Genomic DNA, 14,432 nt, shown 5'->3' on the forward strand with positions numbered 1-14,432 from the left:
GCACACAAATGGGGGCGGTGACGAGTTGATGTTGTCAAAGCGTCAAACTTCCTTGCGCGCCTCTTGAAGACTCATTTTGAGGCAGGAGAACGACGGTGTCTCGCAGGAACCAATCATCGCAACAGGTAAGCTATCATTATTGATGTTTTTCGCTCACGTTATTTAAATAATTCGCGCAGCAATATAAAATATTTGTGCAAAGCCTCTCCTGGATGAGCAAGTCGAACACTGGGATCCCGAATATTGGAAATATTGGGAAGTGGGGCCAGGAAGGAAGGCAAGATGTTGGCATAGCTGTTGTGTTAGAAAACCTGCTATGCCAAGAAATTGCCGTCTTTCTCATCCCGAATCAGCAAAGCAGCCTATGGAACGCTGAGCAATTTTGTTGATTTGTCATCATTGTGGTTTTTGTTGCTCTTTTGGATATTCTAATTGTGTGTATCACCTCAAATAAATTGCTATTCAAAGGAGTAAAGTGACTTTTCAGTGATTTTTTTTTTTTTTACAGTACTGTACAGCACACTACCTATACACACTCGAATATGAGAAATTGTGTGATATTATCGAGTTCAAAAGGACGTATTATCTTTTTTTTTTTTTTCCAATTGAATTAAATATTTCTATAAAACGTCAAATGACGTAAAATTCTACGCTGGCCCTTTAAGCGGTGACTAAAAGCGCCTCACGTGACTGCTGATCACATGACCAGCCACTTCCGCGTTTGCTTCGGCGACTGGACCGCATCGAGGTGATCGAATGAATTATTATCACATTTAATCTCGTTATTATCACATTTAATCTAAGTTATTTGTAAATTTTAAAAAGTTATATTTTGGCTAGATTGTGCGTTTATAAACATAAAACATGTTTTAAGGATCGAGACGTAAATGCATATATATTGTGTGGCAGGACAGAAAAGACGAGAGCTTTTAAATTAATCAGTAAAATTATAGTCCCCCACCTGAAAGTCCAAGTCCTATTGTCAATGAAAAGTTAGTCTTACTGTATTTGTGAAGGCAGGCACATCTTTCTTTTTCTCCCTTGTGCGTTTGAGATGTCCTGTTATGCTGGCAGTCCTTGAATGTGCCTCATGCACAATCAAAGTGAAACTACAAGTAAAAATACAAAACTGTTTAAACATGTATGTCAGTGGTGTGCAAACTCGGTCCTTGAGGGCCGGAGTCCTGCAGGTTTTAGATGTTTCTCTTTTCCAACACACCTGAAACTCATCAGCAAGCTCTGCATAAGCTTGATAACGATCCTGACTATGTCCGATTTTAGCATTCGCAAAATTAAAAAAAAATTGCTTTAATTAAAAATATATATATTTTGCTTTTAAAGCGCTCTGCTGCCATCTTGTGGCATCAATTACAAAATCATTTTTCAGGGTATCAAATTACAATTTATTTTATGTTAACACTCAACATGTATTGAATAGCAATGAACAGTGAAAACTTCACACTGTGCGAGAAGATGGTGTCGGCGTCGTACGTCCGACAGGCGAGTGAAGCTCGTCGCGGCCACGAGCATCTCATCAGGCAACTACTGGAGCAGGTAAGGTCGTCGTATGCGATCCCCGCATCATCTCACCTGGTCTCGTCTCACGCCTTTCGTTCGTTTGCAGGGGAAGTGTCCGGAGGATGGGTGGAGCGAGGGTACCGTCGAGCTCTTTTTGAATGAGCTGGCCGTCATGGACAGCAACAACTTCCTGGGTAACTGCGGCGTGGGTGAGCGGGAAGGCCGCGTGGCGTCCAACATTGTGGCCAGACGACATTACAGGTCCCTTCAGATGACGTTACGCTACTCGCAAACATTCTTTCAGGGAGCTGAAGCATAACCGGTTGTTTTTTTAACACACAGGTTGATTCATGGCATTGGTCGCTCAGGTGACATCGCGGCTGTTCAGCCAAAAGCTGCCGGGTCCAGTCTGCTCAATAAGCTGACCAACTTGCTGGTGCTGGACATTTTAAAGATGGCAGGTGTGTGACGCTTAGTGGACGCAACATTAGGTACACATGCACCCAATTTGTGTCAACTTATTAGATTCCGCAGGGGATTTAATTGATGATCAAATTGAATCGGCCGCCGCCTGTCTTACGGCCGACAGGCGTGAGGAGCGTGAAGAGCTGCTTCGTAGTTCCAATGGCGACTGGCATGAGCCTGACTCTGTGCTTTCTGACCCTGCGCCAACGGCGACCGAAGGCCCGCTACATCATCTGGCCGCGCATCGACCAGAAGTCGTGCTTCAAGGCCATGATCACAGCAGGTGAGCTCGCTCGCCATGAGACCTCGGCCACCTGCGTCAGCGTCAGCACAAACCTCATCGCTGGCAGGTTTCGTGCCCATCGTGGTGGAGAACGTCCTGGAGGGTGACGAGTTGCGGACGGACGTGGACGCGGTGGAGCTTAAAATTTGCGAAGTGGGAGCCGAGAGCGTCCTGTGCGTCCATTCCACGACGTCGTGCTTTTCGCCGCGAGTGCCCGACAGGTAAACTGAGCACTCCACTCAATCTCAATAGAATGGAAAGTCTTCGTTGTCATTGTATGATGCCGATGCAACTCAAGTTTGGGTTTCGGAAATCAAAACCGTATGAGTTGCTTTCTTGTGGAAATGTTCTTATGTGTTCCATCCTTGTTAATGTTGGCAGGCTGGAGGAGCTGGCCACCCTGTGTGACAAATACGACATCCCCCACATAGTCAACAACGCGTATGGCGTGCAGTCATCAAAATGCATGCACCTCATCCAGCAAGTACGTACGATGTCTGTCGCGCATATAAGCACCGTGTGAAAATTCATATTTGTTTTTGGGGTTTATTCGCCAGGGGGCGCGTGTCGGACGAATCGACGCCTTTGTCCAAAGCCTGGACAAGAACTTCATGGTTCCTGTTGGGGGCGCCGTAATCGCCGGTTTTGACGAAGCCTTTGTACAGGAGATTAGCAAGACGTACCCAGGTCGAGTGAACTCATTTACACACAATTAAGTGTTAATGTAACACTGATAATGTGTTATTATGAATCCCACTTGATTTCTAGGCACGACATGCCTGCTGCAAACAGGCAGGGATTGCCTAGAAAGTCAGTGTGGTTTATAATGGCCTCAATGAGCAGTATATCCATCTGTTTGCCTTCTACTGCCCTCAGGTGGCCAAGGCGGGCACGGCAGAAGGATCCACATTTAATTGATGCATTGTCATAAATAAATAAAAACATCACTCTTTTTAATTGTGTTTAATGATGACATTACTGTCTGTTTGTATGTAAACAGGCCGAGCATCTGCATCTCCTTCCCTCGATCTCCTCATCACGCTCCTCACGCTGGGGGCCAACGGCTATAAGAAGCTCCTAACAGACAGGAAGGTGAGATGGAAAGAAGAAAGAAAAAACACAATCATGTATTCTTCTCATAAACTCTGAATCTGAATCCCGAAAGTGTGATCGATGGATTATAAAGAGGACATTTCCCTCCGGTCACCCGATGCCATCAAGGCTCATTAGTGCTGCCTCTTGCCCCGAATTGTACATAAATAATGAGGAGGACTCCCCTTGTGGTTTTGATGGCATCGCCTCTCGGATGAGAGGCTCTCAAAAATCCATTGATGTTGATTTTTTCAAAGGGTTGCTCAATTGAAAAATTGCTTCATAAGCAATAAAGGGATTTTTGTGTGGTGTGTGTTTCTTTGCAGGAGATTTACGCATTCCTGGCCGAGGAACTGAAGAAGCTGGCTTCGGCACACGGGGAGCGATTGCTTCACACCCCCCATAACCCCATTTCACTCGGTGAGCTCGCCACCGCCGCCCTTCCGACCGCGCTTCACCTGCTATCAAATACTCACATTATGTTTTTGTTCCCTTGGTGCGGCAGCCATGTCCCTGGACGGGCTGCAGGCCGGCTGCTACCAGGCGCCGACTCAGCTGGGCGCCATGCTGTTCACTCGCCAAGTTTCAGGAGCCAGGTGTGTACCATTAACCCCGTTTGTCGCGGGGGTACGTTCCACAAGCTTTCCGCAATAGGGGGCACAAAGCAATCTGCAAGAAAGTGGATGGGGTTCCACCTGATGAAACACCCTAAAAATGGAATCAAAATTGCTCATGTAATAATTAGCGTGTGGCTGTTTGCAGGGTGGTACCGCTGGGCAAGGAGCAGAGCATCAGCGGACACACCTTTCGAGGGTTCATGTCGCACACTGAGTCCTACCCGTGCCCGTACCTCAACGCGGCGGCCGCCGTCGGCATCAGTCGCGACGACGTGATGCTGTGCATCAAAAGGCTGGACAAGTGTCTGAAGACGCTGCGCAAGGAGGCAAATCAAAGTAGTTCTCAGCTACAGTCGCTAAAATCAAGTTGAATCAAAATCTCAGCAAATTTATAAATGATAAATAATAATAAAAAGGATGGTGTATTATGTTCATTCTTATTATTGCATTTTCTATACAGTGAAAATAAATGTAAATTTCACACACCACAGAAAAGACTCAGAAAAGTGTTAGCAACTCTGCCAAGTATGAATGTTTTTTTTTTGTATATTCATATTTATTAGACTTTTTTTACACACACATATATATATATATTTAGGGGGGTGGGGATCTCTGGATTCACTTTACAGAGTCGCTAAATAATTTGATTAGTCATAGTCAAACTCCTAGTCATGGTTGTAGTACCATAATAATATTGGGCCTAAAATAGATCTTTGTGGAACTCCGTGGGTAGCGTGCTTTGTTTTCACAACTATTTATTCTGTCCAGGAATGCAAGTAATTATTTGGCATCTTCGTCATGTCAATATGCGCTATTTTGTTTTTTTCCCTGCCATTAAAAGCCACGCATTTGTTAAATGTGCTCTTGTGTTTGGATTCTGCTGCTGCAACACAGTCTGCATCTTTTGCAGAAATGTTGTGTTTTTATTTTTTATCAAGGTTTACTTAATAAATGCTAGATATGACTGCATGGGGGCGTCGTCCACTATGCTGCAGTTATTTCATTTTTTTATTAGGCGTGAGAGGTCTTTGTGGCTTCTGGTCAGTGCGGGAAAATAAAAGGGCCGCCTTGTAACGCGCGTGCACGTGGCCTGGTGGTTCTCAGCTTTTGGTAGTCGTGATGTCAGTGTTGCGGTGCTTGCTTGTTTAAACGGGACGACGATTGATTTAATAAATAATGAAAGTGCGGGGAGGGGGAGGGGGCTGCCGCTGATTCGCTGTGGCCCGGTGCTGCGTCGCGTGGTGCAGGGTGGAAACGCGCCAGCCAGCCAGCCCGGTTCCGTTCTGAGTCCCTCATGCAAGCCAAGCAGCAGAAATGCCGCCGACTCGAACATTTTGGGTTTTACTTTGCGTGTGGCTGTGCCGCAGCAGCCTTGCGAAGAAGCCCGCTCGCTGCCCTTCAACTTGCAGCTGCTCCAAGGAGTCCATCATCTGCGTCGGCTCCTCTTCCGTCCCCAGGTCGAGCCCCGGGGACATCATTTCTTTGTAAGTACTCGTCGTTCTCCGAGCACGCACTAGCTAGTTGACGCAGTCGCAATACACGAGTGCAAGTCGGGCAAATCCACATTTGGGTGGACTTATTTTCATGTATAAAATATTACGTAGTTGTATTTCCATACAGACAGATGATGTTGTGATTGTGCTTGCAGGAGCATCGTCAATGGCACTTTCTCAGAGGTCAAAGAGGCAATGTTCTCGCACATGCCGTCACTCCAGCTGCTGTAAGAGCTCTTATTTTCATCATCCAAGACATGATCATGACACTTATTATTTGTTGAACTCTTGGGTCTTGTTTGGTAGCTTGTGTACAGAATGCACAGGTAGATTTATTCTCTCTTAAAAGCCATTAGAAAGCTTTTAGAAGCTTCTAACACCTCTTCATATATTGAAAGCATAGCAAGTCCAAGTCTTTGGCTCGCCACCACAAGCAATCAATCTGCATAAGTGCTGCCGCGAATGTGTGATGACGACGGCATCAACGGTGAAATCTTTCAAATCGAATTGACACCAAATTCAGCCTCTCACGTGCGCTTTTCTGTTATTTACAGGCTTCTCAATTCCAACTCGCTTAACACCATAAGGGATGATGCGTTCTCTGGCCTTCCACATCTCGAATACCTGTAAGTGGTCCGAAAAAATGACAGAGGTTTTGATGTTGTCCGCACCGGGAAACACAGGCTGAACAAAGTTGTTGTTCTTGGACAGGTTTATTGAGAGCAACAGGATCGACACCGTCTCCAAATACGCCTTCCGAGGACTCCGGGACCTCACCCACTTGTATGTTGATTTGGCTAAATTGGATTTGTTTGCCAAAGGAATTGGCGGCAGCAAGGGTTTTATCGATTCTTGCGTTTGGTTGTTTGGCCGGGTTGTGGTCGTAGGTCCCTAGCAAACAACAAGATCAAGGCGCTGCCTCGGGACCTTTTCAACGAGCTTGACTCTCTCATCGAGCTGTAAGTTCGGCGGTCTGCACTTATTTTTTATTTTTTTGCTCTTGTAACGTCCGAACGTCGACGGTCATCTTCTGCAGGGACCTGCGAGGCAACGTCTTCGAGTGCGACTGCCGAGCCAAGTGGCTGATGGCGTGGTTGAGGAGCACCAACGCCACCGTGTCCGACGTGCCTTGCGCCGGGCCGGAGGACCTCGAGGAGAAGCGCCTCAACGACATGAGCTTGCAAAACGAGTGCGTCTCCACAGGTGCGGAACGGCAACACGCAACCTGCGCCACGTCCGTTGTTAAGAATCCATGTTTAGCTCATAACATGACAAAATCTTTTGAAAGTCAAATCAAATCCATCATACTCACCGAAGATACTAAGCGGTTCAGATAATGGATGGATGAATGGATTATCGCTACAGAAATGTTTTGCTAGTCCAACTTTGCTTGGTCTGACCAACGAAACGGAGGGAAAAATCCTGACATTATTGTGGGCGAATTTGAAATGTGATTGGTTAAAGGAGTCAACCCAAATAAAAATTCTTGACAATATGTTCTATGCAGCCCCATTAGTCTAAATATGGTATTCTGGTTCATATTGCGCTAGAAGAATGAGTTAAGCAGCAAAATCCAGCAGTTTTTATCAATATCAGAAGCGGCCATTTTGTCATTTGCTGTCGATTGAAAATAACATCACAGTTGCTCAGGTCTCAGGTACCAACCAATCACAGCTCAGCTTCACAAAACAGGTGAGCTGTGATTGGCCGTGGCCTGAGCCCTGAGCAACTGTGATGTCATCTTCAATCGACAGCAAGTGCCAAAATGGCCGCCCCCTGAGATGGATAAAAACGGCTGGATTTTGCTTCATAACTCAAATTCCCTGAATGTAAAATTAATCAGAATGTCAAGTTTAGACTAATGAGATCACATATATATATTATTACCAAGAAATGTTTATGGTTGACTTCCCCTTTTAACTCATCCACTGCCATTGACGGCTATAGACGTCAAAAATTTATTTGAACTATTTCTACTAGTTGTTAACAAGAGTATGAAAACCTAGAAAAAAATGATTGTACATTTCGAACATATATAAAAAAATTATTAATCTTGAGTTAACTCGTGAAGTCATGTGATTAATTACAATTAAAAAAATGCGCGTGATGCCCCTAATAAAAAAAAAGATTATTAAAAATTAGGAGCGGCAAACAATAAAAAAGTTTAATTGTAAATAATCACATGACTTCAATAGTTAACTCACGATTAATCACAAATTTTATATCCGTTCTAAATGTACAATAAAAAAATTCTAGGTTGTCACATAAAAAAAAGTCAAACTAATAGAAATAGTTCAAATTAATTTTTGACGTCTATAGCCGTCAATGGCAGTGAATGAGTTAAGAAACAGTTCCATTGCTAATCTTGTATGTATGACGCAAATCACTGCAATGTCATAGCATTTGGAAACACAGCTAACGCTAACACTATCACAGGGTTTCCCCCAGTGCTATATCGGCCTAAGACTCAGCGTTGACGATGAGAAATTCCCTCTTTCAGATTTCATCCTGCATCAAAGCGTGAGCGCAGAGTCCCTCTCCGTCGACACGTTCAGCTACAAGAACGATGTCTTCGTGGCAGTCGCCGCTCCCGGCGTGGAGAGCTGCATGGTCCTCCAGTGGGACCACATCGAAATGAACTTCAGGACTTACGATAACATCACAGGTACGATTGATTAACCAGATCAAGCACTGGTTTTGACTAGAGCGGGTCGAGTTTCCACATCTTTCTTTCAGGTCAATCCATCGTGGGATGCAAGTCGGTGGTGATCGAGGATCAGGTGTTCATCATAGTGGCTCAGCTCTTCGGCGGCTCGCACATTTACAAGTTTGACGAGGACCAAAGCACGTTTACCAAATTCCAGGACATCGAGGTGTCCAAGATCTCCAAGCCCAACGACATTGAGGTGTTCCAGATCGGCTCCGACCGCTTCTTCGTGATCGCCGACAGCTCCAAAGCGGGCCTGTCTACCCTCTACAAATGGAACGACAACGGCTTTTATTCCTACCAGTCCCTTCACGAGTGGTACCGCGACACGGACGCCGAGTTCCTGGACCTGGACGGGAAAGCGCACCTGGTCTTGGCGAGCCGTTCGCAGGTTCCCGTCATCTACCAGTGGAGCCGCAGCAACCGCAAATTTGCGCTCCAGGGCGAGATCCCCGAAACGGAGGACGTGGTGGCCGTCAAGCACTTCCGCATCAAGGACGAGCTCTACCTGGCCGTCACGCGTTACATCGGAGACTCCAAAGTTCTGCACTGGGGTGCCAAGCAGTTCTCGGAGATCCAGGCGCTACCTTCTCGAGGTGCCATGATCCTCCAACCGTTCTCCTTCAAAGAGCGCCACTATCTGGCCCTGGGTAGCGACTACACTTTCTCGCAGATCCTCCTGTGGGATGAGCAAGAGAGCGTGTTTGAGCGCTTCAAGGAGGTCTACATCCAGGCGCCGCGATCCTTCACCGCCGTGTCCACGGACCGACGGGACTTCATCTTTACGTCCAGCTTCAAAGGGAACACGCAGATCTGGGAGCACGTCATCGTTGACTTGAGCTTGTGAGTCCCTGCGATGTACTGCCAGGCTTAAACGATCCAAAGTCTTCCGCAAATTAGAAGCGACGTGCCGGGATTTTGGCGGTAAATGGGGAACTGTGGAAAAGTATCATAGTCATGCCTAAGTAGGATTTTTTTTTTCTTCTCCCAAACAGACATCCATGCAAAATAGTACGATGACATTTCAACAGATTTACTTGTTAGTAGTATTTGATTGGACAATCACTTCTTTTATTGAAGACTAAAAACACGAATGGTGAGTTAAATAAGCACCCTCCCATCCAAAGCGCAATGAAAAAGAGGCCAATCAGTGCTTCTCAAACTTAGTACCACTAAAATTGTACTTCACATGAGTGACATACAAATTGTACCTAAATTCAAAGATTCAATGCTAATTTATTTATTATAATATGTTCAATGCAGCCCCACTTAGCTTATGTAATATGAGTTAAGCGGCAAAATACACCCATTTCTATCCATCTCAGGGGCGGCCATTTTGCCACTGGCTGTCGACTGCAAATGACATCATAGTTGCTCAGGTAACGACCAATCACGGCTCATCTGTTTTCTGAAACTGAGCCACGATTGGTTGTTACCTGACTGTGATGGCATTTTCAGTGACAAAATGGCAGCCCCCTGAGATGGATAAAAATGGGTGGATTTTGCTGTTTAACTCATATTTCAGGAACAAAATATTAATCAGAATGCTGTGTTTAAAAAAGTAGGGGCACATAGGCTATAACATATTGTAAACAAAACATTTTTGGGGGGACTTGACTGCCAAATTAACAAATGTAATATGCTGGATTAAATACAACCGTGAAACCAGTGTAGCATGGCACAATTTGAACATTTAATTCATGGATTCTTTGCATACAACTTTTTTCTCGAGTCTAGAATTCATCAGTGCATGTGACTTCAGAATGCACTTGCATGTAGGGGGCGTGCGCTCAATAGCTTTGCACTAAGCATTTGTTAGGCGAGTAATGTAGATATTCAGCTGTGCTTAAATGACATTCTTCTATTAAATTAATTTTCCTCAGTTAGGAGCTAACCTTCAAATATATATATATATTCCCATGGAACCTTCAAACTTTTCGAACGACCCTCGAAAGGGTTGTTTTTAAATCCCCCATGAAGTGTTTCGAAACATTATTCCATATAAAATCTACCTGGAATTTTCCTTTCACTGCTCACATTTTTTCAGCTGTTGAGGTGTTATTACAAATGTGAAGAAAAGTCCATTTGTTTTTTTCCAGTCACATTTAAGTTCCACATTGTTGGATGAAAGGACGTTTTCTAATATCCACTGTGTTGCCTTCTCAACATTTCGCAGCCCTTTGCTTCTTATGTGCAGGGAATGTCTTGAAGCACAAACCTTTGACGGCAATACACACACACATACATATATGCATTTGAGATGCCGCACTAGGGTGGCCATACTGCCAAAACAAGGCATTGCGACATGAGCTGAATTTCCGAACGTTGATTTGCAAATGACACATTTGTCCCCCAAAAGCCAACAAACACTAACTGACATGCCTGGCCATCCAAAACGGATCTCAACAGCTTTTCTGCAATGATGTCATCATGTTGGAGCAGTTTATAGGAGCATGAAAGCAAATATTTAAAGCTATACAAGCGTCATGAATATCCATCCAAGCTTTCAGAATGTCAACATAACAATAAAAGCAAACATTGCTAGATGTGCTTGACGATTACTCTTCAATTTTTAATTCTTTTTTTTAGGTTTCCTTATGTTAGCTTCACTGAATGCGCAAAAAAGAATTGTACATAGGTGGTAAGTGTTTAAAAAAAGTTTTGATGCACTTTGAACCTAGGAAAACAATTAACATTACACCAACAACATACACAAACACGCAGTCAGTGGTGTTAAACAGTGGTGTATAGTGAACTATAGTAAGTTGTTAAAAAAAATAATAAGACTGCATAGTAAGGCATTAAAAAATGAAAAATGTTGCATTTGTTTTTTAATAAGGATATTTAGCAATCTATAATATTGTGTTTATATATATATTTAATACTAAATAATTAAATACAATGTAAATATAAACAGGTTGCATCATGATTTAATGCTGCAATCCAATACAATGTGCTGCTCCGTCTTGTCTGCCTGCCTTGACCACCAGGAGGCAGTACTGTATAAAAGTCACGTAGACATAAATGAAGAAGAATACCATGCTGTAATATTACTCATTTTTCCTAGAGCATAAAGAATACTGTATATGCCCGTTGGTATTGTTATATCACCTGCCAACCATTCAAAGCGCCCGGGAGTGGCATTTAACAGCTTGAAGCCTCTTCAAGAATTGTTGTCTATATGCCAAACTGCTGCTTGTTGTGAATTGCAAAGAGTTCACTGTCACCATGCAGCGCTCAGCACACAAGATGTCGTGATTGCGCGGACGTTTTGTTGTCCGTCCTCCATCGGCTCGCTCAGTCGGTGGCATCCACCGCGTTGACGTTACTGTCCAGCTGGTGTCGAAAAGACATCCGGGCTTTGGAGGAGAAATAAACGTGGGATCCCCGGGTGAAGCCGTCGCTGCCCCACGGCGCGCTGGAGGCCACACGGAGGTTCCTCTCATCTTTGGATGACAACAAAGTCAAGTTTAACCAAAGGTCGCGTTTGGGTCATCAGATGCGCGTCTCACCTGCCGCCGTGGGGAAGCCTTTGCTTTTGCAACGCTCTTTGCAGTGTCTGTAGAAGGGGAAACACTGCAGCATCTTCACACCCATGGTGCAAAACTGAGGAGGTGGGTAAGCCCAGACCAGTCGAAAAATGCTATATGCTGAAAGGGAATATTTCAGTCAAATTTCACCAATTTTGAATCCGCTTTCAGACACACTCGGCATCTTGCGATCGACTCAGATTGGACGTGTGACGTCAACAGCCAGGTGAGCTGCTAAGCCTTCATTTTGCAAAGTCTTTATCTGCTCGTTCGTTTATTACACATGAGCGGCCTTGTGCATGTGTGACAACGATCTGCAGTACTTGAAGTAGGATAGCTGGTATCATTTTTGCTTACTGAGCTTTAGGCATTGTGGTAACAACTATTAACTATTAACTATTAAAGTAACTTGTACTCTAACTTAGTAATCAGTAAAGTAACTAAGTTTTTATTTTTTTGGTGCACTCACACACATATATGGTCTCCCAGGCGGGAAGCGAACTCGCGCCAGTAAAGTAACTAAGTTATATTTGAAGTCATCTGTAACGTAACTGAAGTTTTTTTTTTTAAGAGACAGTGTCATCTAGTGGTGAACTAATAGAATGCAATGTCCTAAATTGGAAGCGATGGTGCCTCAGAGAGACCACACTTTGCAAGCCTACCGTCAATAATCATGCATCGCAAAGTTCTTCTCCTTCAGGTATCCATAGCAGAACTATGGCGGCAAAACATGTCAGCCTATGCAATATAATTAGTGATTACTAGGGGGGTGGCAAAAAATCGATTCTCATAAGAATCGCGATTCTCATTTAGTACGATTCGGAATCGATTTTAAATGTCCCAAAATCTATTTTATTTAAATTATTTTATACTGTCTTGCCTTTGTATTTGTGTGTGCCTTTATTGGAAGCGCTGTTCATGTTGTACACAATTTGGCCACTATGGGGCAGTGTGGTTCCACGTGGTCTAATACACTGTTAAATTGTGGCCACATTAGAGAGTAGAAGGAAAAAGTCACGATCAAGTTATTCCAATGAAAGTTGTTTTTTTGCAGTGTGGAGCCGTTCTTTTGGGTGATAAAAGTGCCGCGAGTAGCGCGCTAATTAGCAGTAGAGAGTCAAACTGGAGTAGATCATTACAATTCCTTGCACATCTACAGATTGAAGCAAAAATCATTGTCAATCAAATCGTTTTGAATCAAAAATCATTCTTAATCGAATATCGATTCTGAATCGAATCGCAGACCCAAGAATCGGAATCGAATCGTGAGACATTCCCAACCCTGATTACTATGATTTTTATCTTGATTTTGATGTGAAATAACTTTTTTTTGTTTGACATATTATTGAAATTAATAGTGTTTTTTGAATGAATGAACATTGAAAAATTCTACATCCTGGCTCTTTAAAGCAAGTAACCAGTAAAGTAACTAGAAGTTAAGTTTTTTTTAGATTAACAGTGGCAACACTGAAAGTGGGTCATGTGGAATGATTGCGACATAATTTGCGGCGCTTATTTGTCTGTTTGCCACTGCACACAAATAATGTTTACTCTGTGCTAAATTTTTCTTCAGTGCAAATAAGCCACACTGTCCGGCTGTCTTTTTTCTTTCAGGTGACAGCTGAGGCTCAGCCTTTCTATCATTTTCTGGACATGAGCGATGCCATGCGGCTGTAACCTGTTCGATCGCATGTTTTGATGGCCACGACGTCGTCGGTATGCTAAAATCCACCGAGCATGATGAACTGAAGAGTGGAACGCATCACACGTGTGTTCAGCTAGGTCATAAACGGCACTGTGTTCTCTCAATCATTTCCAAAAAGACAAATCATATGCATCTAAAATAATTTTGCAAAGAAATCCAAAGAACCCACCTGACTCCAAGTAAACTGCTGTGGGAACGGGATGAGGTGCGAGCCAACAGTGGAAAGCTTCCTTGTGTTCTCTGCACTCTCTGAGTGAACTTTAAATAGCTCACCCTGCAGAGTAGGACACGCCTGCTAACCCCCCCACCCCCCCTCCTCTCGCGCTTCTTCTGTCTGCCCTTCAAGCTTTTGCCTTCATCACGTAGTCCACAAGATTCATCCAGTACTTAGGCTCAATCCTATTTCTTTCTAAATCAATCGTCAGTTGAAGCACTTTGATTGTATGTTTAAATCCGATCAATCTTGAATTTTTTCCCAAACAAAGTAAATAGTGACAAGTTTACAAAGCTTCATTGTCAATATTGTTGACGATGGTGAGGTCAAAGAACGGACGTCGTGGGGGGCCACCTAACATCAAATACGAAGAACGACCGCTAAAACTTGATATGGCTAAGTTGGTGATTCAAACTTTGTAACGACCACACACAATCTCGACAGTTGTCCATTTTTGGCCTCTTCAAACCAAAATGACGGACTTCCTGTGTGATTTCAGTCATAGCATCTTAAGGCTTTTTTGTCAGTGATATTGGCTTTGGCGGTTTTATTCTCCCAAATTTCCCGTGGCTTTTCAGCGCAGTGATGCTGTAAGCAGATTTACACCATGTGTGAAACGTGGCTTAATGCAGCATTAGAATATAATTATTGACGATGCTAAGTTGGCTAATGTAAAGAGAAAACCGTGAAAGTGGCTTATGCATGTCCAAAATCTGTTCTGTTTGTGTTCCCTTCATGAATTAGCGCTTCCTGTCTTGGCCCCAAAAACAAATATTACACATTGACCACATGCTTTAGAATTTTGGTT

At 43.8% G+C, this 14,432-nt stretch overlaps 3 protein-coding genes across 4 annotated transcripts; 2 read left to right on the forward strand and 1 right to left on the reverse strand.

Annotated features, from left to right (window-relative positions):
* Positions 1 to 47: 47 nt before the first annotated feature.
* On the forward strand, positions 48 to 4,837 carry sepsecs (Sep (O-phosphoserine) tRNA:Sec (selenocysteine) tRNA synthase). Of its 2 annotated transcripts, none has more exons than XM_086059582.1 (12): positions 48 to 125; positions 1,439 to 1,554; positions 1,625 to 1,779; positions 1,861 to 1,979; positions 2,108 to 2,266; positions 2,334 to 2,487; positions 2,648 to 2,750; positions 2,824 to 2,953; positions 3,267 to 3,358; positions 3,685 to 3,778; positions 3,864 to 3,954; positions 4,121 to 4,837. In XM_086059582.1, exons 2-12 carry the CDS (start codon positions 1,441 to 1,443, stop codon positions 4,344 to 4,346), a joined length of 1,437 nt encoding a protein of 478 aa, XP_085915708.1. In that variant the 5' UTR covers positions 48 to 125; positions 1,439 to 1,440; the 3' UTR covers positions 4,347 to 4,837. The 2 variants fall into 2 exon arrangements, with proteins under 2 accessions (XP_085915708.1, XP_085915706.1); XM_086059580.1 differs by lacking the exon at positions 48 to 125 and adding an exon at positions 581 to 748 and having other exon boundaries at positions 4,121 to 4,836.
* A 196-nt stretch (positions 4,838 to 5,033) lies between these two features.
* On the forward strand, positions 5,034 to 10,725 carry lgi2a (leucine-rich repeat LGI family, member 2a). The gene is made up of 8 exons (XM_086059583.1): positions 5,034 to 5,459; positions 5,624 to 5,695; positions 6,023 to 6,094; positions 6,180 to 6,251; positions 6,356 to 6,427; positions 6,505 to 6,671; positions 7,969 to 8,133; positions 8,205 to 10,725. The coding sequence occupies exons 1-8, from the start codon at positions 5,290 to 5,292 to the stop codon at positions 9,020 to 9,022; spliced, it is 1,608 nt and encodes a 535-aa protein (XP_085915709.1). The 5' UTR covers positions 5,034 to 5,289; the 3' UTR covers positions 9,023 to 10,725.
* On the reverse strand, positions 9,847 to 13,698 carry LOC147159712 (uncharacterized protein C17orf114). Its single transcript, XM_086059584.1, has 3 exons — positions 13,580 to 13,698; positions 11,688 to 11,825; positions 9,847 to 11,621 (listed from the first exon to the last, which is right to left on the reverse strand). The coding sequence occupies exons 2-3, from the start codon at positions 11,770 to 11,772 to the stop codon at positions 11,473 to 11,475; spliced, it is 234 nt and encodes a 77-aa protein (XP_085915710.1). The 5' UTR covers positions 11,773 to 11,825; positions 13,580 to 13,698; the 3' UTR covers positions 9,847 to 11,472.
* Between the last annotated feature and the right edge of the window lie 734 nt (positions 13,699 to 14,432).

Source organism: Leptonotus elevatus, chromosome 17 (genome assembly GCF_054856555.1).
Source record: "Leptonotus elevatus isolate MCC_2025b chromosome 17, RoL_Lele_1.0, whole genome shotgun sequence".
Lineage (NCBI taxonomy): Eukaryota > Metazoa > Chordata > Actinopteri > Syngnathiformes > Syngnathidae > Leptonotus > Leptonotus elevatus.

What these genes read in the sequence shown, in the direction of transcription:
- sepsecs (XM_086059582.1), top strand. Translation starts at nt 1,441, where the DNA reads ATGAACAGTGAAAACTTCACACTGTGCGAGAAGATGGTGTCGGCGTCG. An exon ending in GGACATTTTAAAGATGGCAG is followed by an intron (nt 1,980 to 2,107) that starts GTGTGTGACGCT and finishes TACGGCCGACAG; the next exon opens with GCGTGAGGAGCGTGAAGAGC. An exon ending in TCGCCGCGAGTGCCCGACAG is followed by an intron (nt 2,488 to 2,647) that starts GTAAACTGAGCA and finishes TAATGTTGGCAG; the next exon opens with GCTGGAGGAGCTGGCCACCC.
- lgi2a (XM_086059583.1), top strand. Translation starts at nt 5,290, where the DNA reads ATGCCGCCGACTCGAACATTTTGGGTTTTACTTTGCGTGTGGCTGTGC. An exon ending in CCCGGGGACATCATTTCTTT is followed by an intron (nt 5,460 to 5,623) that starts GTAAGTACTCGT and finishes TTGTGCTTGCAG; the next exon opens with GAGCATCGTCAATGGCACTT. An exon ending in CTTGACTCTCTCATCGAGCT is followed by an intron (nt 6,428 to 6,504) that starts GTAAGTTCGGCG and finishes CATCTTCTGCAG; the next exon opens with GGACCTGCGAGGCAACGTCT.
- LOC147159712 (XM_086059584.1), bottom strand. Translation starts at nt 11,772, where the DNA reads ATGGGTGTGAAGATGCTGCAGTGTTTCCCCTTCTACAGACACTGCAAA. An exon ending in AGGCTTCCCCACGGCGGCAG is followed by an intron (nt 11,622 to 11,687) that starts GTGAGACGCGCA and finishes TGTCATCCAAAG; the next exon opens with ATGAGAGGAACCTCCGTGTG.